Genomic DNA, 26,521 nt, shown 5'->3' with positions numbered 1-26,521 from the left:
ATATATAACGACTAGATTTAGATTAGGTATTTCGGAATTAGCAGTTCATCACTATAGATACAGAACATGTAATGATAGTAATTTAACTTGTCCATTATGTAAGGACTCACAAGACAATGAGATACATTTTTTTCTTTGTTGTCCATCTCTTAAGAACATTCGAGAAGAATTCATTCCACCTAAATATTATAGACAACCTACACTGTTTAAATTGAACTTACTTAATATCATCAACCTCTCCTTACACAGTTCGAAATTTTTCTCTATTTTCTATATAAAGATTTCAAATTCAGGGAAACTGTAACTTGGTGACAGCATTTTATTGTTCTACATACTGAACCATTGTACTGCTTTACTGATATGTTTGTTTAACTGAATATTTGGACGTTAACATGCATTGCAATGTGATGTTTGTCTGTATATGAAAGAATGATGTTCACATACCCCTTCATAAGGGGCCTACGGCCTGTACATGAATAAACCCCATCTGGAATCTGGAATTTGGAATCTACGCACCTTCACAGGGCAGCTGAAGTAGGAGGAGAGTGAAGTGTCATCCACGTCAAAGTTCGTCTCGTAGCCCATGACCCCAGTGGTACTGTTCACAGACAGCAACCCGCAGCCAGGGTCCGAAGCGTCGCCCATGCTGAAGGTCAGGCTGTCTCCAAGGTCAGGGTCAGACACCAGCATCACTGGCACGGTGAAGCTCGTTCCTGCCTGGAGTGGGCGGGGCAGAGGGTATTGGGGAGAGGGGGTGGGGTGGGGGGTAGTGGGTTGGAGGGGGTGTTGGAGGGAGGGAGGGAGGGAGGAGGAGGGGTAGAGAGTGTGGGTGGTATAGGAAAGGGTGGGGGGTGAGATGATTCACTGCAGTCTTCTTGGCATCTACTTGCAGTAATGTTCTAATTACTTACTTACTTACATATTAGTGCGAAGGAAGGTGGTAGAATGGTTAAGACGCTCATCTGCCAATAGAGAGTATAGTCTTTCGGATGAGACGATAAACAGAGGTCATGTGTGCAGCACGCACTTGGCGCACTGAAAACGAAACCCATGGCAACAAAAGCGTTGCTCCCCCCCACCCCCGCCCCGCTGGCAAAATTCTGTAAGGCCCCGACGAGCGCGTTGGGTTATACCAGCTGTCGGGTGTCTGCCTAGCAGATGTGGTGTAGCGTACACGGATTTGTCCGAACACAGTGACACCTCCTTGAAGAACTGAAACTGAAAACTGAAGCTGCCCATTACACCCTCTTGCATGTATCTCAGCAACGAAGATCCGCTACTCATGTCTGTGTGAGGCCAGTCTCTGAACGATACCCCAGGTGTGCTTCCGGTTCTGGAGTTCTCTCCACCGACTGTTCTGTGCCAGGTGTTCTTTGGCCTTCCTCTCTTCTGTCTACCTTCTGGTGTCGGTCTACTGAAGGGCTGTCCGGGTGATGTGACATTGTTGTCTTCGAATGATGGTGGTATATAGCAATGGTCGATGATAGAAGGTTTGGGGATAGTTCCCAGACACAATCAAGCAGTTCAGTATACTTTAGCTGATAACAATGATCGAGCAGGGGGCTTGGAAGACTTCGAACTGTTATGGTTCGGTTTTTGTTTTGTTTCTATAATCATTATAATGATAACCATGCAATGATGATGATAAATTCTCAGGATTGAACTCAAAAATGATCAGAGGTAAACGCAGGAAGGGGGAGACAGACACAGACAAACAGACAGACAGCATACTGACCTGGATAAGAAAGAGGCAATTACGGTCTTGAATGACGCGACAAATAACTACAGGACTGAATGAAAAATAAAATTATGGACAAGTTGTTTATTCATTTATAGTCTGTTCATCTAAGATGATGATATTATATGGATAAGAAAGCTCTGAAGAACAACATTTTCCAAGATCTTTCATCAGCAATCAACAACAGCAACAGCTGACAACAATAGTACCACAACAATGAAAGAAGAAGAAGAAGATGATGATGATGATGATGATGATGATGGAGGAGGTGGAGAAGAAGAATTTGCCGCCTCTGATACTGATGCTGACCCAGTTCGTTTAATTAATTCCCTAAAACGAACCACTTTCCAAAGTGATACTCAAATGTGTGTGTGAGTGCGCGCTCGCGTGTATGTGTGTGTGTGTGTGTGTGTGTGTGTGTGTGTGTGTGTGTAATTTTACTCGTGCTAAGAAGAAGCAGTGATAGGGTGGTGGTGGTGGTGGTGGTGATAGTAGTAGTAGTAGCCGCAGCAGCAGCAACAGCAGCAGCATCAGTTGTAGTTATTGTTATTGTAATTACTGTCATTATTACAACAACGAGAAAGACGACGACGACGAATATGACGATTGTGATGGTGATGATGATGATAATGATGATGGTGATGATGATAATGATGATGATGATGATGACGATGATGATGATGATGATGATGAAGACAACAACAACAACAACAAAAAACAGCAACAAGCAAGACAAGACATACTGACCGATCCTTCGTTCTCTGAAATGTAATAGTAGGTCTTAAGCAGCTGTGGAGACTCGTTGACGTCAGCCACCTGAATCGTCAGCAGTGCCCAAGATGACGTGTCTTTTTCGTCAGAAGCCGTCAGGTTCAACGTGTACTCCGTCTGCGTCTCGTAATCCAGACCCTGGCTGGTCGACAGGGAGACTGTCAGTGCTGGGGAAGAAGAAACAACAACAACGATACATGATTTATGTCAGCAGAGTTGTGTTGTGTTGTTGTGTTGTGTTGTGTTGTATTGTGTTGTGTTGTATTGTATCGTACCGTGTTGCATCACATCGTATTGCATCGCATCGTATATATATATATAGAGAGAGAGAGAGAGAGAGAGAGAGAGAGATGTATACGTATATATACATGTGCGTGTGTATACATCATCTCCACCCCACCTAAACCCAACCCACACACAAAACAGAGACAGAAATCACACACACACACACACACACACACACACACACACACACACACACAAACACACACGCGCGCGCGAGCAAATCACACACACACTCACACACACACACACACACACACACACACACACACACACACACACACACACACACACACAAACGAACAACACCAACACAGACGTGTAACCATACCAGCATCATCAACGACGAATCTGGTGGCCCCAGTGGTGGGCGTGAAGCCGACGTCAATGGTGAACGTGCTGTCCCCATCCTCGTCATACACCGACAGCAGGAACAGCGACGTCCCTGGGGTCGTGTCCTCCGACACCTGGATCGTCTGTGGTAGATTGGCCAGGACAGGGGCTGTGTTCAGGTCTGAGAAGGAAGAAGGAGAATTTGGAGAAGAAGAGGGGTTAAGGGAAAAGAGGGCCTGACCATCGCTGTTTGGTTTCTGTTGACTTTATTCTCAAAAGCAAGAAAAGACATTGCGAACACACAGAGCAGCTACAAGATGGAGCTTATGGTGTACTCGGTAAACTGTTCATGCACACAGTGAACACATAACACGGCGGCAGTATTTTTTTAAAAAAACAACAGCAAATATGAAATGTGAATTAGATGGCGGATGAACTCTGAAAGGAACAGCAAAGAAGTACTCCCGAGAAAGGAAGAAAAAATTAGGAAAATTCGTATATAAACACACACACACACACACACACACATACATATATATATATATATATATATATATATATATATATATATATATATATATATATAGACAGATAGATAGATAGATAGATACACTCACGCATACACATGTATACAAAGAAATGAATGTGTATACGGTATCTATATGGTTTATATTATGGTTTATATGTTGCGTTGCGTTGCGTTGCGTTGCGTTGTGTTTTGTTGTGTTGCGTTGCGTTGTGCTGTGTTGCGTTGCGTTGTGCTGTGTTGCGTTGCGTTGAGCTGTGCTGTGTTGAGTTGCGTTGCGTTGAGCTGTGCTGTGTTGAGTTGCGTTGCGTTGAGCTGTGCTGTGCTGTGTTGCGTTGCGTTGCGTTGCGCTGCGTTGTGTTGTATTGCGTTGCCTTGCGCTGCATTGTGTTGCGTTGCGTTGTGCTGCATTGTGTTGCGTTGCGTTGTGCTGCATTGTGTTGCGTTGCGTTGTGCTGCATTGTGTTGCGTTGCGTTGTGCTGTGTTGTGTTGCGTTGTGCTGCATTGTGTTGCGTTGCGTCGTGCTGTGTTGTGTTGTATTGCGTTGCTTGCGTTGCGTTGTGCTGTGTTTTGTTGTGTTTTCAAGCGAAATCAAGCGACACGATTCCAACACGCTGGCACCGAACTGACTCACCGGAAACGAAGACGGTCAGGCGGTGAGCAGCAGTGACGCTGTATGCATCTGACACTGTGATGTCCAACTCATAAGCCAGAGTTGTCGTTCCTAACAAGGTGGTCGACAGTAAAATGCTCCCCGCTGCACACCAAGTCATTCATCCTGAGTTCTGAACAACTCGCGGCAGTACATTATGACGTGCAAACACTTTCTGCGTTGAAAAAAAACAACACCCAAATATTATAAAAGTAAAAAACATTCGAAACTGTATGTCTACATCGGACGCACACACTACAAAAACCAGCATGAGCATCAAGCATTATCAGACAGGCCCTGACATAAAACGCCTTGGAGAGAGATCGTAACAGGAGAGAGAGGCTGACCGAAAATGTAAACCATATTTTTAGTGACTTAGAGAAAGAAAGGCGAAGACAACCCACTCACTGAAATATAAATGGTGAAAAAATAACCCAAAAAACCCAGACAGCTACGATGTTTACAAACGTCGAAGAGGGAGGAAGATGACGTTTTACTCACTGGAATAAAATCATCGACGAAAGGAACAGGGAATTAAACTGTTATCAAATTTGAAAGGGAGAGAAAGAAGATGGCGCTTTACCCACAGGAATACATGGCAGAAGGCAGAAGGAAGTGATAACTACAGTGTTAACAAAGGAGAAAGAGAAATACAGACGACGCTGTACTCAATGGAACAAACTGCAAGAAGAACAGGTAGCTACAATGTTAACAAAGGGAAAGAAAAGTGATGCTTTATTCACTGGAATCAATGGGAGAAAAAAGAACAGGTGGCGTCAGTGTTAACAAAGGTGAAAGAGAGAGAGGGGGGGGGGGGAGAGAGACAAACAGACAGAGACAGAGAGAGAGACAGAGACAGAGACAGAGAGGGAGAGAGAGGAGTAGGACGGACGCCACACTCACTCAATAGATTGCGAAAGGACAGGTGCCAGTGTTGACACACAGACAGAGAGAGAGAGAGAGAGAGAGAGAGGAGGGGGACGGGCGCCACACTCACTGGAATAGATGGCGAAAGGACAGGTGCCAGTGTTGACAGAGAGAGAGAGAGAGAGAGAGAGAGAGAGAGAGAGAGAGAGAGAGGGACGGGCGCCACACTCACTGGAATAGATGGCGAAAGGACAGGAGCCAGTGTTGACAGAGAGAGAGAGAGAGAGAGAGAGAGAGGAGGAGGGGGACGGACGCCACACTCACTGGAATAGATGGCGAAAGGACAGGTGCCAGTGTTGACAGAGAGAGAGAGAGAGAGAGAGAGAGAGAGAGAGAGAGAGAGAGAGAGAGAGGAGGAGGAGGGGGGACGGGCGCCACACTCACTGGAATAGATGGCGAAAGGACAGGTGCCAGTGTTGACACAGGTGAGAGAGTAGGACAGAGCATCGCCCTCCGTGTCGTTCGCCTGAACCACGAAAACCTCGCTACTGATGCTGGTCGTGGTGCTGACTGTGGTGGAGCCTGCGAGTGGAAGGAAGAGTTTGTTTTATACAGTATAATAATAATAATAATAATAATAATAATGGTATTTATATAGCGCTGAATCTTGTGCAGAGACAAATCAAAGCGCTTTCGCACCAGTCATTCACACGCATGCATAACTCTAAAACTGTTGAAACTAAAGACAAGGAAGAGGCAGGCAAGGGAGGCTATCTTGGGAAGAGGTGGGTTTTAAGGCCAGACTTGAAAGAGCTGAGTTTGGAGACTTGACGAAGCGAAAGAGGAAATTCATTCCAATCGCAAAGTCCAGAGACAGAGAAAGAACGGCGACTAACAGTCGAGTGTTTCAATCTGGGTATGCGTAAACAGAGTGGGTCCGAAGCCGATCGTAGTGAGCGAGATGGAATGTAGAGGTGAAGACAGCCGCAGAGATTGGAAGGGGCAGTTTTGTGAATACATCTATAACATAGAGTGCTGATCTTGTACTTTAGTGTATAGTGCAAGGCCCAACACTGAGATTACATCACAGATTGACATCAGTTTACAGATGGGCCAAAGCAAAGTGAGAACTGTATTATCAATGGTTTCTCTACTGCAATGGGAAATCATTTCCAGCTTAGTCTTTTCTGATGGACTATGACTTTCACACTAGGAGGCAAAATTGCACGGGCTCTTAGTACTGCAGCCTTGGGGGCTAGCTGGCCTTTGGGAACCATCCCAACGCCGACTGTCATAAAACCCTCTTGGCCGAGAGAGTGGGGATGTAACTTGGGCAAGACACTCTTCACTTTAATCAAATTCTAGCCCAGATTGTTGGGACAGCAGTTGCCTCCTCTGCTTTTTGATGGTCATAGTCGAACACGACTGTTTGTCATACATTTATAATGCAATGCCAAGGTCGCGCGTGCGTACGTAAAAGAACGCTTGACAACAAAAGGGTTGTCACTGGTAAAAAAAACACACAAAAAAACCCGCTTTGACAGCAAAACGAATATACTTGCAAGCAGAAAGAAAAGAGCAAACAAGAGAGGCAAAGCCTTCAGGCCACACTTGTGATATACACTTTATCTAGCAGGAAACAAAAGAAGCTGAAATGCGTTCTGTATTTAATGATATAAAGCTTCTGGGGAGGGGTGGGGGAGCGGGGGGATGGGGGGGATGGGGGGAGGGTGAATAGTATGTTAGCAGATTCGAACCAAATACATTCAGTGGAGAGCTATAGTTCGCCTACAAATGACGTTCAAAGATAATATCTAAACGAATATTGTTTTTGTTTTTTGCATCATACATCGATTACGGTATTCAAGATGTCATTTATCAGATGGATTCCCCCGTCTCCTCGACGAAGGCGGCAGTACGTCGCAGGTGCTTCAGTTCTCCGTGGAGCTTCCGGGCCGCTTGGATGATATTCGAGATGACAACGCCGCTTAAATCATATTATTTTAGTACATCTCGATTACTTAAGAAATTCCTTTTTAAGTCCGCAGTAAAAGAGATGCTGCCATCGCCTCTAGCACTCCGCGACATGTAACCGATTTCTGCACATCTTCGTGTTTGACACTTAGGCTTACAGTAGCTACAACGCGGCCCATTCAATTTCTCTTTCCTGTTCATTCTGGTTAATTCAGTATCCAGTTGGAAATAGTCATAATTATGCAGTAAACATGCCGATGCTGTCGTTCGTGTCTGTGTATGTGATCAGTCCAGATTTTGTATTTCTTTTCTTTTGATTTCGAGAAAAACAAACGAGGTCAGCCGTCTCTCTCTCTCTCTCTCTCTCTCTCTCTCTCTCTATATATATATATATATATATATATATATTGTGTGTGTGTGTGTGTGTGTGTGTGCATGCAGTGACGCCTTCTTGAGAATCTGAAACTGAAACTCACTCACAGTCAACACTGATGTGGTGAACAGTAAAACAAATTCCCTTCACTGGTATAAGGACAATATCAGCAAAACGTTGCAATGAAATACAGTATGATACCAGAGGGGAACAGTAGTATACAGCATTAGATTTTATATATTGCACACACACACACACACACACACACACACACACACACACACACACATACGCGCGCGCGCGCACACACACACACAATGAGGGTGAGAGACAAGACAGGGCAGGAGATGACAAACTTTATTTCAACGAGTGTCATACAGAAGCCAGATATACATGTTTGTGTATTTGTGTGAGAGAGAGAGAGAGAGAGAGAGAGAGAGAGAGAGAGAGAGAGACAGACAGACAGACAGACAGACAGACAGACAGACAGACAGACAGAGACAGAGAGAAAGAAAGAACGAGAGACAGACAGACAGACAGACAGACAGACAGACAGAAGGGGTGAGAGAGATATAGGGGGTAAGAACAGAATGTCAAAAAAAGACACATAGTTGATAGAAAGAGACAAAGACAGAGAATGACGATAGACAGACGGTCAACAGACAGTATCAGTATCAGTATCAAAAGCTAAAGGAGGCGTCACTGCGTTCGGACAAATCCATATACGCTACACCACATCTGCCAAGCAGATGCCTGACCAGCAGCGTAACCCAACGCGCTTAGTCCTTGAGAAAAAAAATGTAAAAAAGAAAGAAAGAAAAAAGAGGTAAATGAATATCTAAAGATTAAAAATATATATGCATATAAAGAAGAAAAAAAAACAAAAAGAAAAGATGATGATGATGATCACAACAACAACAACAATAATGATAATAATAAAAACAAAAATAAAATAAAAAGACAATAATAATAAACAACAAACAGATAAGCAAACAGACAGAGATACAGACAGAGATGGTGGTGGTGTGTCCATCGAGATCGATGATGACCATCGTTGTCATCCAGCTGGGGGATGGGGGGAGGGTGGTGGTGGGGTGGGGGGGGGATGCTCATGAATCTATCTGTGAATGCGCAGATGGCTGAATAGTCCAATCTGCGCACGAAATGTTCGCTGACAGTTGGGGCAGACAAAGACAGGCATACCATTGTCAGGGAGCTTGTTTGCCCGTGACTTTCTGGCCTGCCTCTTCTGAACAGCTGCAGCAGTCCTGTTGGCCTCGCACAACTTGGCGCCTTTGTGCACAGCAGCGCGCCATTTGTCACGGTCCACTGCAGATTCCTCCCAGGAGTCAGGGTTGATATCAAACGCTTTCAGAGAGACTTTCAGAGTATCTCTGAAGCGCTTCTTCTGACCTCCGTGTGATCTCTTCCCTTGTTGCAGCTCGCCATAGAAGAGCCTTTTGGGCAGCCGATGGTCTGGCATGCGCGCCACGTGTCCAGCCCAGCGAAGCTGGGACTTCATCAGGATGGTGAAGATGCTGGGAAGGGTGGCTTTTGCGAGCACCTCTGTGTCTGGGGTCCTGTCTTGCCACTTGATGTTCAGCAGCTTCCTGAGGCATGTTGTGTGGAAGTGGTTCAGCTTCTTGGCATGTCGTTGGTACACTGTCCAAATTTCGCAGGCGTACAGTAGTGTGGGGAGAACTACTGCTCTGTAGACCTTTAGCTTGGTCTCAAGACTAATGCCTCTTCTGTTCCAGACATTTGCATTGAGTCTACCAAAAGTTGCGCTTGCTCTTGCAATCCTGACGTTCACTTCATCGTCGATTGTCACATTTCGTGACAGTGTGCTGCCAAGGTATGTGAACCGCTCCACCGCACTGAGTCTCTGACCGTTGACTGTGATGTTGGGCTCAACGTAGGGTTTCCCTGGGGCTGGCTGATGGAGAACTTCAGTTTTCCTCGTGCTGATGGTAAGGCCGAAGTTCCTGCTGGCAGTGGCAAACTTGTCGACGCTGAGTTGCATGTCAGCTTCAGATCCAGCGTTGAGGGCACAATCATCAGCAAACAAAAACTTGCCATCTGTTCGGTACTTTAGGCCGATTCCAACATCGCCATCTCTGAAGGCATCAGTAAGCATTGCAGAGAACATGAGGCTGAACAGCGTTGGAGCCAGGACGCAGCCTTGCTTGACACCATTTGTGACAGCAAAAGGAGCAGATGTTTCGCCATTGTCCTGGACTCGAGCCTGCATGCCTTCATGGAATTGGCTGACCAAGGAAATAAATTTCCGAGGGCATCCGTACTTGGCCATGATCTTCCACAGTCCCTCTCTACTCACGGTGTCGAAGGCCTTAGTGAGGTCGACATAGGTGGAGAACAGATCAGCATTTTGCTCCTGACATTTCTCTTGCAGCTGCCTCGCAGCAAACACCATGTCGGTGGTTCCGCGCTCTTTCCGGAATCCACATTGGCTCTCAGGCAAATGACCTTGGTCAAGGTGTGCTGTGAGGCGGTTTAGTAGGATCCTGGCAAGTATCTTGCCTGCGATGGAGAGCAAGGAAATGCCCCGATGGTTATCACAGGCTTGCCGGTTCCCCTTTCGCTTGTACAAGTGAATGATAGATGCATCTTTGAAATCCTGGGGGATCGTCTCTTCTTTCCACATGAGTGAGTACAGCTGATGGACAGAGATACAGACAGAGATACAGACAGAGATACAGTAGAAACAAAGACAAGACAGACAGACAGACTGACAAAGAAGGGTGACAGACAGACAGACTGTGATTTGGGGATCACACAATCAGAAAGACACCAAAAAGGCGCAACAACAGAAGCTGAATACTGTACTTTGCAGATTGGAGATGAGCGGCATCCCGTTCTCCACGATATACACATACAACGATTCTGTGTCACTGTCGTAACCATCACTGCATTCGATGCTCAGCGTGTATGTGTCCACAGACGAGTAGTCCAATCCGGCGTTGGCATTCAGATAGATACCATTCTCTGGTGTAAAACAAATAAATAAATAAATAAATAAATAAATAAATACAACGAAATAACAACAACAGATCAAATGAAAAAAAAGCGAACTGTTGTAATATGAATGTACAGAAGGTAAATGGCTGTTTGAACAGTTTTTATTCAAGCTTTCAGTCCCAAAGGGGGAGTGTGTGTGTGTGTGTGTGTGGAGGGGGGGGGGCTTTAAGCTAAAACAAAACATACCAGTAACATGTAAGAGAAAATCAGTGCGATGCAGCAAAAGAAACATAACAAACTATCATCATACAGCAATCATGCATGTAGTAAATATACAAGACAGTTGTTACTTGGTAAACAACACACACCATTATCGAAGTTCACCACATCTGGACATACTGATCTCTCAGTCTTTGTTTGGTGACACTCTTCAACTGATTCAATAGATACTCAAGGTTTCTCCACATTGTGATTGTTTCTTCTTCGATGTTTCCTAGAAATTCTTGAATATGAACACAGAGAACGGTAACATGTGATCTGAATGTTTTGTTCTTCGATTATTCTTTGAAATTCGGCAATATGAACACTTGGAAAGGTACCTGCAATTCCAGTGTTTTTCAGCATAACTTAGAAATGCAACGATATGACTGTACAAAAAGGGTGTATGATTTGAATGTCATGGTACGATACTGCATAAAAATTCGTTGATGTGAATGCGAAGAAAGGTAAGTGTAATTTGAATACTAATTTTGTTCGATATTCATTAGAATGTTTTTCATTGAGAACGAACAAAAATGTATGAAACCTGCTTTGCATGTCTTGTTTTTCGAAATTTCTTGGACATTCTTTATCATGAATGCAAAGGAAGATAAGAATGATTTAAATCTTTTCTTCTTCTGTATTGCTTATATATTCACCAAAATGAGTGTACCAAAATGTAAGTATTTCACTTAGAAATCCTTTAATATAAATGCAAAGGAGGATAAGAATTATTTGATGTGAATGCAAAGGAGGATAAGTATAACTGAATGTCTTATCTTTATCTTTTAATATAAATGTAAAGGAGGATAAGGATTATTTGATATGATGCAAAGGGAGATAAGTATAACTGAATGTCTTATTTTTAGATATTACTACTCCGGAATTTGTTCACGTGAATGCACAGATATTTCAATGTAATCTTTTATGTCTTGTTCTTCGATTTTATATAGAAACACGAACTAAACTATGATATTCATAACAGGGGAGTTCACTTTCACTTGCATGAAAAGGTTGTTTCCTTTCAGAAGTCAGCCAGCTAGGAGCAACTGGGAATTAAATAGTAACAAGAGAGGCAAGGCCTTCAAGACTCACTTGTGATACACTTAAAAAAAATATAATCGTTAAAATATGTTCTGTATTTGTTATTATAAAGTTTCGGGTTAAAAAAAAAAGAAAAAAAAAGTCCTGAGGGCAGATTCAAACCCCGCGTGTTTGGGTGAGAAGAAACTGTCTTACCCAATACACTATCGAGGCTCCTTAACTGACATTCAAAAATTTAACATTTAAAAATGCTTTTTTAAGGGCGATAAAAATCGACTGCGGTATTCGCAGTGAGAACGCTGTTTAAATCATATTATTCTGGTGTATCTTAGGCATTCAAAAAATCTTTAAGGGCAATTAAAAATTCTTTTTAAATCCGCGGTAAAGGAGACGTGGCTATCGCCGCAATCACACTGCAATATTTAGCAGTTTTCTCTGGATCTAGATAGATGTACAAATTTAGTTATACCCGCCGGGAATGTACGACACGATCAATTCAATTTCTCTTTTATGTTCATTCTAGTTTTAAAGTTTTAAAGTTGATATGAAAATTGAGTATTTTGTTAAACTAATAACATGTACAGCCAAGTACAAGTACTTCTAAACGTCGTATAAAGTGAAAAGGACTTCATTTTGAGAAAAGTCAAGCCTGGAAATTTTTACGTTTCATCAAGGGTATTAACTCTCATGGTTTTTTTATTTTTAACTGTGAATTCTGACTGATTTTGTGGATATTTTTATGGCAGTTTGGGGCATAATCCAGTAAGTGATGAGGCGTTCACAAATCTTTCTCTGAATAAATATTTAACGGTCTCCTTCTCCAACTTTCCATCACGTTATCGTGTATTGTCGATTGAATATAGGATTGAATGGGCAGGTCAACAACTTGAAACAAAATGGTGTCCTTCACGTTCGCGAAGAATATGAGCACGCGCTTTGAATATGTATAAATATGTGTACGCAACTGATTTTTGCCCATGACCTTCAGGGCTCAGCCAACAGATCTATAAATTCCACTCATAGTATTGATTTTAGTATAATTTCAAAATGTAATGTTTCAGATGAGAAAGATCAGTTTAAAGCAAATTAACCCCCCCGCCCCCCAGCATTAATTACAGATTAATTTCCCTTTTTTACTATCTGCAGCAAAGACATGCACCAGAAATATAACTTCCATGCTTAGCAAAAGAAGTTCCTGTTTGAACAAACAATGATAAAAATGACTGCTCTTGTTGTTGTGTCAGAATGTCAGATCAAAGTGCCCAGTTTAGAGAATAAAAAAAGATATATAAATATAACGGGAAATTCAGTTTGCATACAATTTGGCTTCTTTTTTTTAATTTTTTTGTGCCCATCCCAGAGGTGGAATATTGTTTTAAACAAGATGACTGGAAAAAACTGAATTTGTCCTATTTTTATGCCATATTTGGTGTCAACTGACAAAGTATTTGCAGATAAAATGGCAATGTTAAAGTTTACTACGGACACATACACACACACACACACGCACACACACACGCACACACACAGACAACCCCCGGGTTAAAAGATAGACTCACTTTGTTTGCAGAAGTGAGTCAAAAAAGGGGGTGGGAGGGGGGGGACAATCCTGACAAGCTGTATACATGGCAAAATTTAAACATGGGTGTTCACATATTTTGTTCAAATATTGTTTTAAGTAGTGTACCTGCAATTTAAGTATTGGTCAATTAATCTGAAGCAGAGTTTCTTTTTCTTGTGTAATATCTCGTTAATGCAAAGAGTTCATTTAGAACAACAGATCTGTTTCATCGCATGACAGAATGCTATGCTTTGTAAGTACTGAAGCCGCCATTCAAACATTTGTGATCTTCTTCTTCTTCTTCGTTCGTGGGCTGCGACCCTCACATTCGTATACACAAGTGGGCTTTTACGTGTATGACCGCTTTTATCCCCGCCATGTAGGCAGCTATACTCCATTTTCGGGAGCGTGAAAGAGGGAGGGCATTTATAATGATGAATTTATTGAGTGTTTCTTACTGCTGTCTCCTCTAGCAGACTGACCTAATGTTGTTCCGTTGCTGATGTACTTGATGCTGAAGGGAGCTGAGGCGGGGGAGGTGCTAGAGATGGTGCAGCTGACGCTATGTCCGTCGGCGTCACTCGACGTCACCGTGTGCAGCAGGGTCAGTGACGTCACATCCTCTCTGACGTCAACGGTTGTGGGAAGAGACGTGATCACGGGTGCCTGAAATTGGGATTGTAATGCAATGCGCGCTGTTTTTACACTGCGACGACTTTCCCCAAGTCTCCCGGGAAAGAAAAAAAAATCGTTTCGTCTCGTTTCGTCTCTCTGTCTCTGTCTGTCTGACTGTCTGTCTGTTTCTCTCTCTCTCTGTGCATGGGGTTGGAGGGAATGAGACTGGGGCAGGGGTGGGGATAGAGAGTTCTTTAGTTTGTCGCTTTGTGGTAGTCTTTTTTCATAAGTTTCTCATGTGATTTTCAGTGAAATTTGTCGTTGATATCTTTCTTGTTAGGAGGACGAGGAAGATTATATAAATCGCCGTATTTCAACAGGCGAAGTAATGTTTGCTGTAAGTAAAATAAAAAGCCTTAAAACTGTAGGAACAGATGGCGTAGTTGGTGAATTGTTAAAGTATGGTAGTAAAACTGAATCAAGTCTGAAATTCTTTGTAATGTTTCTAACTGTTTATTTGACAGTGGTGTCTATCCGGAGAACTGGACCGAGTCTGTTGTTTTACCTCTTTACAAAAAAGGCGATGTGAATAATCCCAGAAATTATAGAGGTATTTCTATTTGCGATATTAGTAGTAAACTTTACAGTACTATCATTAATCACAGATTTCAAGAACGGGTAGAAGACAATAACATCACAGGCGAATACCAAGCAGGATATATAAACGGGGCTACTGTACTGTAGGTCATAATTACGTTTACTATGTGGTTTTCGTTCAAAAACAAATCTCTTTAAATCGTAAATTGTACGTAGCTTTTATAGATTTTGAGAAAGCCTTCGACTCCTATCAATAGAACAATTCTTTGACCAATCCTTTTGAAAGCTGGTGTTCATGAAAACTGTTGAAATGTATAATGAATATGTATGCATGTGTGAAAGCTAGGGTAACGTCTGGGGTGAAAAAAGGTGATGTTTGCAGCCTTATTTTGTTTTCTCTTTTCAACCAATGAAATTATTAGAAATGGAAAACATGGTGCTCAGTTAACGTGTGATATTTTAGAGATGTTTATTCTTCTTCTAGCAGATGATGTTGCGTTGATATATGAAACTGTTATTGGTTTACAAACACAATTAAATAATCTGTTTCGTGCTGCAAGTTCACTTCAGTTGAACGTAAACATGTCAAAAAGTAATATAACTGTTTTTTTTAGAAAAGGTGGGTATTTAGGAATTAGAGAAAGATGGACGTATGGCGGGGTTATAATGCCTGTAGTGAATGCATATAAATACCTAGGAATATATTTTTCAACCAAGTTCAGTTCCACATCTGCATGTAAGGATTTATCAAGTAGAGCTAAACACGCATTACTTTGTGTTATGAAAAAAAATCGATAACTTTAGAAAGTTGTTCTTTTCAGTTGTTTATGAGATTTTTTTATTCTCAGATACAACCTATCGTTCAGTGCGAACGGGATCTGTCTAATGCTGCAGTATTTTGTGAGAATGTACATTTATTTGCGTTGAAAAAGTCTCTAGGAGTGAGTATGAAAACGCCTAACGATTTGATCTATGGTGAGTAAAAAGATATCCGATATATCTTAATTCTGTGACAAGATGTATCTCTTACTGGTTAAAACTAACACAAATGGAAGATTTGCCAAGAAAAGCATATAATATGTTATATGATCTGGATGTAGGGGGTAAGACAAACTGCGTATCAATGGTGAGAATTAAGTTATATGGGATGGAATTTGGTTATGATGGTCACAGCAGGGAGTAAGGAATATAAATGGATTTATTCGTACATTTCGAATTAGATCAATTGATCATAGATGACAAGTATGGTCATAACACATTCAAGATAGTGATTGATTTTTATTTTATAAGCAGTTTATTTCTATGTATTCACTTCCGATTTATTAGTCAATGAAGATGGATAGGTATTTGAAATATATTACGACAATGTTTAGATTTGGGATTTCCTATCTCTCTCTTCATCGTTATCGTTATAGTAAATTGAATGATCACGATATTATTTGTCCCTTGTGCAGATAGATGTAATGAAAAAAATAAACTTCTTTTCGTGTTACGTTGCCCTGCCTTAAATGACCTTAGGCAACAGTTAATTCAACAAAAATATCACATACTTCCATTTCTGTTTCGACTTTCCTTGCTAATGTCATCTACAAATGAAACCATTGTAAAACAGTTCGCTATATACTCTATGAGGCATTCAAAATACGCAGTTTGATATGTGATTGATTGTGCTATTTGTGTGTGAATGTGCATTGCTAGATTTGTAGTTACATGTTTTCTGTTCCACATTGTTCTGGAATGTGACAATTTGTGTTCACTGATCCCCTTCATGAGGGGCCACGGCCTTTATTGAATAGAGAATGAAGTCAATTTCGCTTTTTACTATCCGGCATTAGATAATATTAGAAAAATATTCATCCCTCCCAAATATTACAGCAGACCAACCTTGTATATGCTACATTACCCATGTCTTGTAGAAATGAATCTGTCATTAAAAACTTCGCAGTGTTTCTGAATAAGTCATTTAAGAGGCGAAGCATTATGAACTGATACTATGATATTGTTCAAATATACAGTATTCATCAATAACATGTACAATATCTATGTGCGCATTGTTTTCCTGTAGGTATCCCCCCTCAAAATTGAGGCCATGGCCTTTCTTAGATAAAACATTGTTATCGTTATCGTCATAGTTCTCTCTGTCTCTCTCTCTCTCTCTCCCTCCCTCTCTGTCTCTCTCCCATGTCTGTCTGTCTCTCCCTCCCTCTCTCTCTCCTCTGTCTCTCTTTCCCTCCCTCTCTGTTTCTCTCCCTCTCTCTGTCTCTATCTCTCTCTCTGTATTTCTGTGTCTCTCCCTCCCTGCCTCTCTCTATCTGTCTCTTTCTCCCTCCCCCTCTCTCTATTTGTCTCTCTTTCACTCCCTCTGTCCCTCTCCCTCTCTCCATATCGCTCTCTCTCTCACTCTTTCACTATCTCTTCTCTCTTTCTCTGTCTCTTTCCCTCCACTACCACCTCCGCACCCCCCTCTCTCTCTCCATCCCTCTGATGAAACAGGAAGAAAAAATAGGTCAGCAACAAAACAAAAACAAAAACGAAACAACAGACAACAACTACAAAAAGTAGCGGGTGTCCATCACACACACACACACACACACACACACACACACACACACACAAACCAACCTGGTTGTAGACCGTGACAGTAAGTGTATTGGTGGAGCTCTGTCCACAGGTGTCCGTGATGCTGAACGTCAGAGTGTACGTTCCTATAGTCAGTGGGGTGGTCGCCACGCTTACCTCCCCTGCGTCAGAACGACAGCGATGGCTGGAAATGATTCTTTTTAGACTTCCCCTCCCCCCACCACCACCACACCACCAACCTCCCACTACCCACCCCGAACCCCCCGGCCCCTCCCTCGTTTCCCCACCTCTTTCTCCGAGACTTCCTTACCTCTCCATGTGACCTGGTTTTCTGCCATCTGAGATAAAAGGTAGACCCGCTTATAGCCAATGGAATGTCACGAATGTTCTCTCAAATGCCATCACCTTACATAATGTTCCGAAACTTTTCAAGGCACGACAGAAAAACATTGAATAAAAAAAAAAAAATCAAGAAAGAAAGAAAGAAAGAAGTTGAGTCCACTTGCTCAAAAGAGGCATCACTGCGTTCGGACAAATCCATATGCGCCACACTACATCTGACCAACAGCGTGACCCAACATGCTTAATGATAAATAATTATTAATTCATCAAATGAATAAAGTGAATAAAGAAATAAATAAGTAGATTTTTTTAATCAAACGGAGGAGGAAAGATACTGATCATCTGTCTCTTTATTCATGCATACCATACCATTAGACACTGAAACCCAATATTTTAAACAATAAATCTGATCCACCCCTAAATTTCTATCAACAAACCCTGACATCACAAAGTGAACGAAAGGGGAAAAAAACAAACAAACAAACAATAACAGTAACAAAAAAATAACATTAATCTGAAATATCACACACACACACACACACACACACACACACACACGGTCAAAGAAACAAACACACAAACAAACAAACAAACACCCCCAAACAGAAAGCAAACAAAACGATACAATTCTAACAACCCCTTGTAACATTATGGGTGGGTTGCATGACCGAATGTAGCAACTTTAATGTTTGCTTATCGTCAAGAAGGTTCCCAACTCCACAGTAAATTAGTGGAGTGATGGCATGGAGGTAACGCGTCCGCCTAGGAAGCGAGACAATCTGAGCGCGCTGGTTCGAATCACGGCTCAGCCGCCGATATTTTCTCCCCCTCCACTAGACCTTGAGTGGTGGTCTGGACGCTAGTCATTCGGATGAGACGATAAACCGAGGTCCCGTTTGCAGCATGCACTTAGCGCACGTAAAAGAACCCACGGCAACAAAAGGGTTGTTTGTGGCAAAATTCTGCAGAAAAATCCAATTCGATAGGAAAAACAAATATAACTGCACGTAGGAAAAAAATACCAAAAAAAAAAAGGAAAAAAAATGGGTGGCGCTGTAGTGTAGCGACGCGCTCTCCCTGGGAAGAGCAGCCCGAATTTCACACAGAGAAATCTGTTGTGACAAAAAGAGAAATAGAATAGAATACAATACAATACAATAAATTCCATAATACACGTAGGAACATTCTTAACACTAAACAAACTTTGCGCTGCTAAACATCACCTCGTGCAATCCGGCCGAGGAGAAGAGAAAGATGAGATTTACCCGTGGTGGCGTCGAAAGTGAAGTCGGCAGTGGGTGACGTGCTGGTCAAGGCCGTGGTGACGCTATCGCCACTACCACTGTCGTCATCTACTGACGTCACCGTGTACAAAACAGTACCTAATGCCAGGTTGCTGGTGCTTGTCATGACGGCATCCAGGTTGGAGAAATACGGAGCCTGGACATAGCAATATATGAATGAATGAATGAATGAATGAATGAATGATGATGGATGGAGGAAAGAATTAATATTGCTGGTGTCCGTTATGGCGTGAAAAAGTATGGACTTCGGTGACTGCGATAGAACAATGAATGAATGAATGAATGGATGGATGGAAGAATATTTCTAGTGCCCGTGATGACGTGAAAAAGAATGGATTTCGGTGAATGCGATAGAACAATGAATGAATGAATGAATGAATGAATGTTTCTGTTATTGCTGAAAATGTTGTTACCTAGTTCGAAGCAGTGACTGACAGTGGTAGTGGTAGTGGTAGTGGAACAACCGTCATGTTTCTTATGCAACTCTCTCTCTCTGGCTGGCTGGCTCTTTTTCTGTCTCTGTTTCTTTGACTTTATGTCTGTCTGTCTGCCTGTCTGTCTGTCCCCTCTCCCTACATCTTTACCTCTGTCCCTCTCACATACTTTCTTTCTGTGTCTTTGTCTATCTCTCTCTCACACACACTCTCTCTCTGTCTCCGACTCACTCTCTCACATCTCCCTATCTCTGTCTGCCTGTCTGTCTGTTCTGCCTGTCAGTCTGTCACACACACACACACACACACACACACACACACACACACACACACACTCACACATACACTCACATCTATGTCTGTCTGTCTGTCTGACAAACACACACACACACACAAACATACACTCACCTCTCTGTCTTTCTACCCCTCTCTCACTCTCCCTCCCTACCGCCCTCTCTCCCTCCTCCCCCCTCTCTCTCTCTCCCCGTCTCCCGCCCCCATCTCCTTCCCTCACCCTCTCTCTCCCAACCCCCTCCTCTCTCTCTCTCTCCCGCCCCCATCTCCCTCCCTAACCCCCTCTCTCCAAACACCCTCCTCTCTCTCCCCCTCCTCTCTCTCCCCCTCCTCTCTCTCTCTCTCCCGCCCCCAACTCCCTCCCTAACCCTCTCTCTCCCAACCCCCTCCTCTCTCTCCCCCCCACCCATCTCTCTCACCCTCTCTCCCCCCTCGCCCCTCATCTCTCTCTCTCTCCCAACCCCATCTCCCTCCCTCACCCTCTCTCTCCCAACCCCCTCCTCTCTCTCCCCCCACCCCTACCCATCTCTCACTCTCTCCCCCCCCTACCCCACCCATCTCTCTCTCTCTCCCGCCCCCATCTCCCTCCCTAACCCTCTCTCTCCCAACCCCCTCCTCTCTCTCCCCCTCACCCATCTCTCTCACTCTCTCTCTCCCGCCCCCATCTCCCTCCCTCACCCTCTCTCTCCCAACCCCCTCCTCTCTCTCCCCACCTTCCCCCTCATCTCTCTCTCTCTCTCTCTCTCTCTCCCTCCCCCATCTCCCTCCCTAACCCTCTCTCTCCCAACCCCCTCCTCTCTCTCCCCCATCCCCACCCATCTCTCTCTCCCTCCCAACCCCATCTCCCTCCCTCACCCTCTCTCTCCGAACCCCCTCCTCTCTCTCCCCCTCCTCTCTCCCCTCCTCTCTCTCTCTCTCCCGCCCCCATCTCCCTCCCTAACCCTCTCTCTCCCAACCCCCTCCTCTCTCTCCCCCCCACCCATCTCTCTCACCCTCTCTCCCCCCTCCCCCCTCATCTCTCTCTCTCTCCCAACCCCATCTCCCTCCCTCACCCTCTCTCTCCCAACCCCCTCCTCTCTCTCCCCCCACCCCTACCCATCTCTCACTCTCTCCCCCCCCTACCCCACCCATCTCTCTCTCTCTCCCGCCCCCATCTCCCTCCCTAACCCTCTCTCTCCCAGCCCCCTCCTCTCTCTCCCCCTCACCCATCTCTCTCACTCTCTCTCTCCCGCCCCCATCTCCCTCCCTCACCCTCTCTCTCCCAACCCCCTCCTCTCTCTCCCCACCTTCCCCCTCATCTCTCTCTCTCTCTCTCTCCCTCCCCCATCTCCCTCCCTAACCCTCTCTCTCCCAACCCCCTCCTCTCTCTCCCCCATCCCCACCCATCTCTCTCTCCCTCCCAACCCCATCTCCCTCCCTCACCCTCTCTCTCCGAACCCCCTCCTCTCTCTCCCCCCCCACCCATCTCTCTCACTCTCTCTCCCCCCACCCAACCCATCTCTCTCTCTCTCTCCCGCCCCCATCTCCCTCCCTAACCCTCTCTCTCCCAACCCCCTCCTCTCTCTCCCCACCTTCCCCATCATCTCTCTCTCTCTCTCCTGCCCCCTATCTCCCTCCCTAACCCTCTCTCTCCCAACCCCCTCCTCTCTCTCCCCCCCACCCCCACCCATCTCTCTCACTCTCTCTCCCGCCCCCATCTCCCTCCCTCACCCTCTCTCTCCCAACCCCCTCCTCTCTCTCTCTCTCTCTCTTTCTCTCCCCCTCTTTCTCTCTCTCTCTCTCCCCGTTTCTCTTTCGCATCACGTCAGCAGAAAATGCAGCCAGTTTTTCCCTCACCGAGTTGGACACAGTGATGGCCAGGGTGTCCGTGGCACTGGAGCAGCCGTCGCTGACAGAGAAGGTGAGAGTGTAGGTGGTGAGGGTGATGCTGCTGCTGGACACGCTTACCTCCCCTGTCGGCACAATCACAGGAAACCGGGATAGAGGGGGATGAGTGAGCGAGTGAGCGAGCGAGTGAATGAATGAATGAATAGATAAAAGAACGAATGACTGACAGATTGTCTGACTGAATGAATGATTGTCTGACTGACGATTGAGTGAATGAATGAATGAATGAATGAAATATTGTCTGACTGAAGACTGACTGACTGACTGACTGACTGACTGACTGAATGAACGTAAGAACGAATGACTGATTTTCTGACTGAGTAAGTGAATGAATGAATGAATGAACGAATAAATGAAATAATGAACTATTAAACGAATAAGTTTCAGTATTCAGTAGCTCAAGGAGGCGTCACTGCGTTCGGACAAATCCATATACGCTACACCACATCTGCCAAGCAGATGCCTGACCAGCAGCGTAACCCAACGCGTTTAGTTCGTTCGTTCATTCATTCATTCATTCACTCAGTCGTCAGTCAGAAAATCAGTCATTCGTTCTTACGTTCATTCATTCAGTCTTCAGTCAGACAATCTTTCATTCATTCACACATTCATTATCCATTCACTCAGTCTTCAGTCAGACAATCAGTCATTCAGTCAGACAATAAATAAACGAATAAATGAATGAATGAATGAACGAACGAACGAAACAGACTGACTGAATGAATGAATGAATAAACAAACGAACGAACGAACGAATGAACGAATGCATAAATGAATAAATGTTTTGCTTCTTTGCTTTTTGATCACACACACACACACACACACACACACATACACACAGTTTCTCTCTCCCTTTAACTTCAATCCTTCACCCAACCACCCACACCACCCCAACCACCAATACACCCTTACACAGACACACACACACCACCACCACCACCACCACCACCACCAGCAACAACAACAACAAAAACCAGATGGTGATACCAGTGGCCGAGTCAAAGGCGAAGTGGGAGGAAGGAGTGACCGAGTCCAGCGTGGTGGTCAGCGTGTCGCCCGGGTCAGCGTCAGTGGCGGTCACCGTGTACACCACGTCACCCAGGGTGGCGGCGAAGCACAGCACGGTGACCGACCCACCCAGGTTGGTGAAAGTCGGGGCGTTTCCTGCATTTTATCTTATTTGACTCTATCCATTGGGTTCCCCCTCCCATCCCCCGCATTTTATCTTATTTCATTATCTAACTGCTTCCCCCTCCCCTCACCCCGCCTCTCTCTCTCTCTCTCCCTCTCTCAAGGCCTGGACGGTGGTCTGGACGCTAGTCATTCGGATAAGACGATAAACCAAGTCCCGTGTGCAGCCTGCACTTAGCGCACGTAAAAGAACCCACGGCAACAAAAGGGTTGTTCCTGGCAAAATTATGTGGAAAAATCCACTTCGATTGGAAAAAAAAAAGAAAAAAAAAAAAAAAAAGAGAGAGAGAGAGAGAAAAAGTTCGACGCTCTCAGTGTAGCGACGCGCCCTCCCTGGGGAGAGCAGCCCGAATTTCACACAAGGATATCTGTTGTGAGGTTGTGAGCAAAAAAAAAAAAAAAAAAAAAAAAAAAGAAAGAAAGAAAAAAGAGAAATACAATGAAATACAATTATCACTGCATACAGTTGCGCACCAATCACACAAACAGTTCACGTGTGAAGAGGAGACAGAGTTGAGACGGGGACGTAGTTTGAAATTATTATAAAAAAAGAGAGAAGTAATGACCTACAAAATGCATTAAAAAAAAGAAAAAGCAGGTAAAAAATGATGGTAACAACTTAGAACAGAACGGAATAGAATAGATTAGAGTATGTCTTTATTACAAAGTGTCCCGGGGGTCACAAGGAATGCTGGGAGAGGTGGTACCCCAACCCCCCCCCCCCATCCCCTCCCCCCCAAGAAAAAAAGTAACACAAACATAAATCGAAAATCATTTACAAACATAGATACAGTATAATTTTTGGACACATAAACGCGAGTGCTGAAATAAGTTAAATAAACACACAAAAAATATGACGGGGAGGTGGAGGGGTGTGGGTGTGGGTGTGAAATGAGAAACGAAGTGTGTGTGTTTGGGGAGGGGGCGTGGGTGGGGGATGGGGGTTGGAATATAACTATATTATAGAAAACGACGACATATGAAGTGACTGGCTTATTCATTGATCTCTCTCTCTCTCTCTCTCTCTCTCTCTCTCTCTCTCTCTCTCAATATGACTACATTTATAAAGTCATGTATATGTATGCGTGTGTCTTAGAACAACGGCAGACATCTAAGCCAGCCAATGTGTTAATAATCTCCACACGGTTGGAAAATAAAGATTCGTTCATTCATTTAGTCATTCATTCAGTCAGTCAGACAGCCAGTTATTCTCTCCCCCACCCCCTTCTCTAAACACCTCTATCCCTTCCCCTGTCTCAACACCCCAACCCCACCAGCACACCCACCACCATCACACTCACACACACCGGCATCAAGGTCTGCAAGGACAGCGTGCCTCCTGTCATTGAAGGTTGTCCCCGGTTGCGCAATGGTCCCGCCCACCGTGGGTACGGTGTTGGTCGTCTCGTACGACCCGGTCTCACTGTTTCCGTTCCCCGAGGTCCCATATGTGATGATGCACTGGTCGTTTGAGTACCTGTTATGTTCCATGTTGATGATGATGATGATGATGACGATGACGACGATGATGGCAATAAACAACATCAACAAAGACAGCGACCTGTGTGATGATGCACTGGTCGTTTGAGTACCTGTTATATTCCATGTTGATGATGATGATGATGATGATGATGATGATGACGACGATGATGGCAATAAACAACATCAACAAAGACAGCGACCTGTTATGACACTAACAATAATGATTATGCGCCTGTGTCGTCCAGTTTTAAAGACAGTGTTTTATGTAATCATCATCATCATCATCATCATCATAACAACAGCAACAACAGTAACACTAACAATGAGAAGAAGAAGAAGCTCCCTTGTACACACATGACATTGTACACACACACACACACACACACACACACACACACACACACACACACACACACACACACACCCAAGAAGTTCACACTCCCTTGGTGTCCTGGACTCCGCTTTTTGCAGAAAGTGCTGAGGTAAATACCGAGACCAGTAAAAAAAACAATTTAAAAAAAAAAAATCAACAGTAGACTTGACATCTTTAAAACTTGTCATTCAAAAGCAGCATTTTTATTTTATTTTTATGTACAACAGTTCCTTCAGGCAAGGGCACATAAGTATGTGGGGTGTGAGGTGTGTGGGGGGGGGGGCGGATGGGGGGGGGGTGCTCTCTCCCTCTCTCTCTCTATCTCTCTCATTTATTATTAGTTCTATATTTATTTCGATTTAATCTGCTGGTAGCATCTACTGATGACGGACCTATACGTAAATCTGGCTCTATATTCAAATAAAGCTTTTCAATGGATAAACTTCAAAGAGTTCTGAACAATGGTGCCTGACTTATTTTCAGATCCTCCAGAATTGAACATGTTACTCTGCTCTTCCACTCTCTTCACTGGCTACCAGTTTCAAAAAGAATTGAATACAAGCTTTCTGCTCTGACGTTTTCTGTCCTCTCAAGCTCTGGTCCTCGCTACCCCTCTGACCTCCTTGAAGTGTACATTCCAACTCGTCACCTTCGTTCTGCTTCTGAAATTATTATTCATTTATTTATTTATTTATTTACTTACTTATTTATGTACGCTTATAGTTGACTTCATCAAGTTTTTGCGCCTTATACATATTATTAGTAGTGGTAGTAGTTTTTTTTTTAAATGTATTTATCTATTATTTATTCACCTTTTTTTCTCAAGGCCTGACTAAGAGTGTTGGGTTACCCTGCTGGTCAGGCATCTGCTTGGCAGATGTGGTGTAGCGTATATGGATTTGTCCGAACGCAGTGACGCCTCCTTGAGCTACTGAAACTGAAACTCTGATACTAGGCTTAAAAAAAAAACTATTGTGAAGGAGAAACAACCGGGTCAAAGGTATTTTTCTCTCTAGGCTCCGTCATTATGGAACAAACTACCAGAAAATATGCGTCATTCTGTCCGGCTGAAATCTTTTAATGCTCTGAAAACAAATCTTTTCAAACAGCAGTAACAGCAGTTGTTGTTTTTGTTTGTTTTGTTTGTTTGTTTGTTGTTGTTGTTGTTGTTGTTTTGTTGTTGTTGTTGTTGTTCTCCTCATGTTGGTGTGATTTGGTTTTGGGTGCGTGTTTTGTTGTGGAGAGGCTGTTTGCCTGTGTGTGTGTCGGGGTGCTGGTGAGCGTCCGTGTGTGTGTCTGTGTGCGTATGTGTGTGTGTGTGTGTGTGTGTGTGTGTTGAAAGGGATGCGTTTTCTGGAGGTGTATGGGTTGGTGGGTGGGTGGTTTTCAATGTTCAGTTGCGTGAGTGTTTTCTGGCACGTGCTTCCGTGTGTGGGGGCTGGGGGAGGTGCGGGCTATATAAATGTCTATTATTATTAGTAGTAGTAGTAGTAGTAGTAGTAGCAGCAGTAGTAGTAGTAGTAGTAGCATTTTTAGTATCAATGTAAAGCGCTTTGAGGAGCATTTCTGGGGAAACGCGCTATATAAATGTCCATTATTATTAGTAGTATTATTATTATCATCATTATTATTATCATTATTATCATTTTTATTATCATATTATTATTATTATTATGTCAAAACTAATTGCTATAGTTCTGGTGACATGAACACTAATATTGTTATCGCCCCTTGTTCATATGGGCCGGGGCTATGGCCTTAATGAATGAACCATCAGAATCCGAATCTCCTGAACACTGACGCAATAACACTTACCAGCCAATGAAATCTCCGGTTTGTACAGCGATCTGGTCAGCACTGATCACAGTCTTCGTTTCATAGTAGTTGCTGGCTAGAATGGACAAAAGAGAGAATACCGATACTACATAATCATCAGGCCTATCTTTGTTTTGTGGACGCAAGTGTGTAGGTGAGTAGCCTTATAATATACATGAATGCTCCCTACACACACACACACACACACACACACACACACACACACACACAGACACACACACACACAC

The 26,521-nt window shown here is 43.8% G+C and overlaps 1 protein-coding gene across 1 annotated transcript in view; it reads right to left on the bottom strand.

Annotated features, from left to right (window-relative positions):
* Nucleotides 1–24,094, bottom strand: part of LOC143287253 (cadherin EGF LAG seven-pass G-type receptor 1-like) — a 29,958-nt gene extending 5,864 nt beyond the window's left edge. The window contains exons 1-12 of the mRNA XM_076595198.1: nt 23,911–24,094; nt 22,400–22,576; nt 21,362–21,477; nt 18,759–18,933; nt 17,194–17,312; nt 13,842–14,025; nt 10,365–10,523; nt 5,615–5,752; nt 4,286–4,408; nt 3,123–3,305; nt 2,486–2,676; nt 517–717 (exon numbers count right to left, since the gene is read on the bottom strand). Of these exons, the coding sequence (XP_076451313.1) occupies nt 517–717; nt 2,486–2,676; nt 3,123–3,305; nt 4,286–4,408; nt 5,615–5,752; nt 10,365–10,523; nt 13,842–14,025; nt 17,194–17,312; nt 18,759–18,933; nt 21,362–21,477; nt 22,400–22,576; nt 23,911–24,094 (1,950 nt within the window). The remainder of the gene's footprint in view (nt 1–516; nt 718–2,485; nt 2,677–3,122; nt 3,306–4,285; nt 4,409–5,614; nt 5,753–10,364; nt 10,524–13,841; nt 14,026–17,193; nt 17,313–18,758; nt 18,934–21,361; nt 21,478–22,399; nt 22,577–23,910) is intronic.
* Between the last annotated feature and the right edge of the window lie 2,427 nt (nt 24,095–26,521).

This window comes from Babylonia areolata, chromosome 11 (assembly GCF_041734735.1).
Source record: "Babylonia areolata isolate BAREFJ2019XMU chromosome 11, ASM4173473v1, whole genome shotgun sequence".
In the NCBI taxonomy this organism is placed as follows: Eukaryota; Metazoa; Mollusca; class Gastropoda; order Neogastropoda; family Buccinidae; genus Babylonia; species Babylonia areolata.
This window is presented reverse-complemented; position numbering and strand designations above follow the sequence as displayed.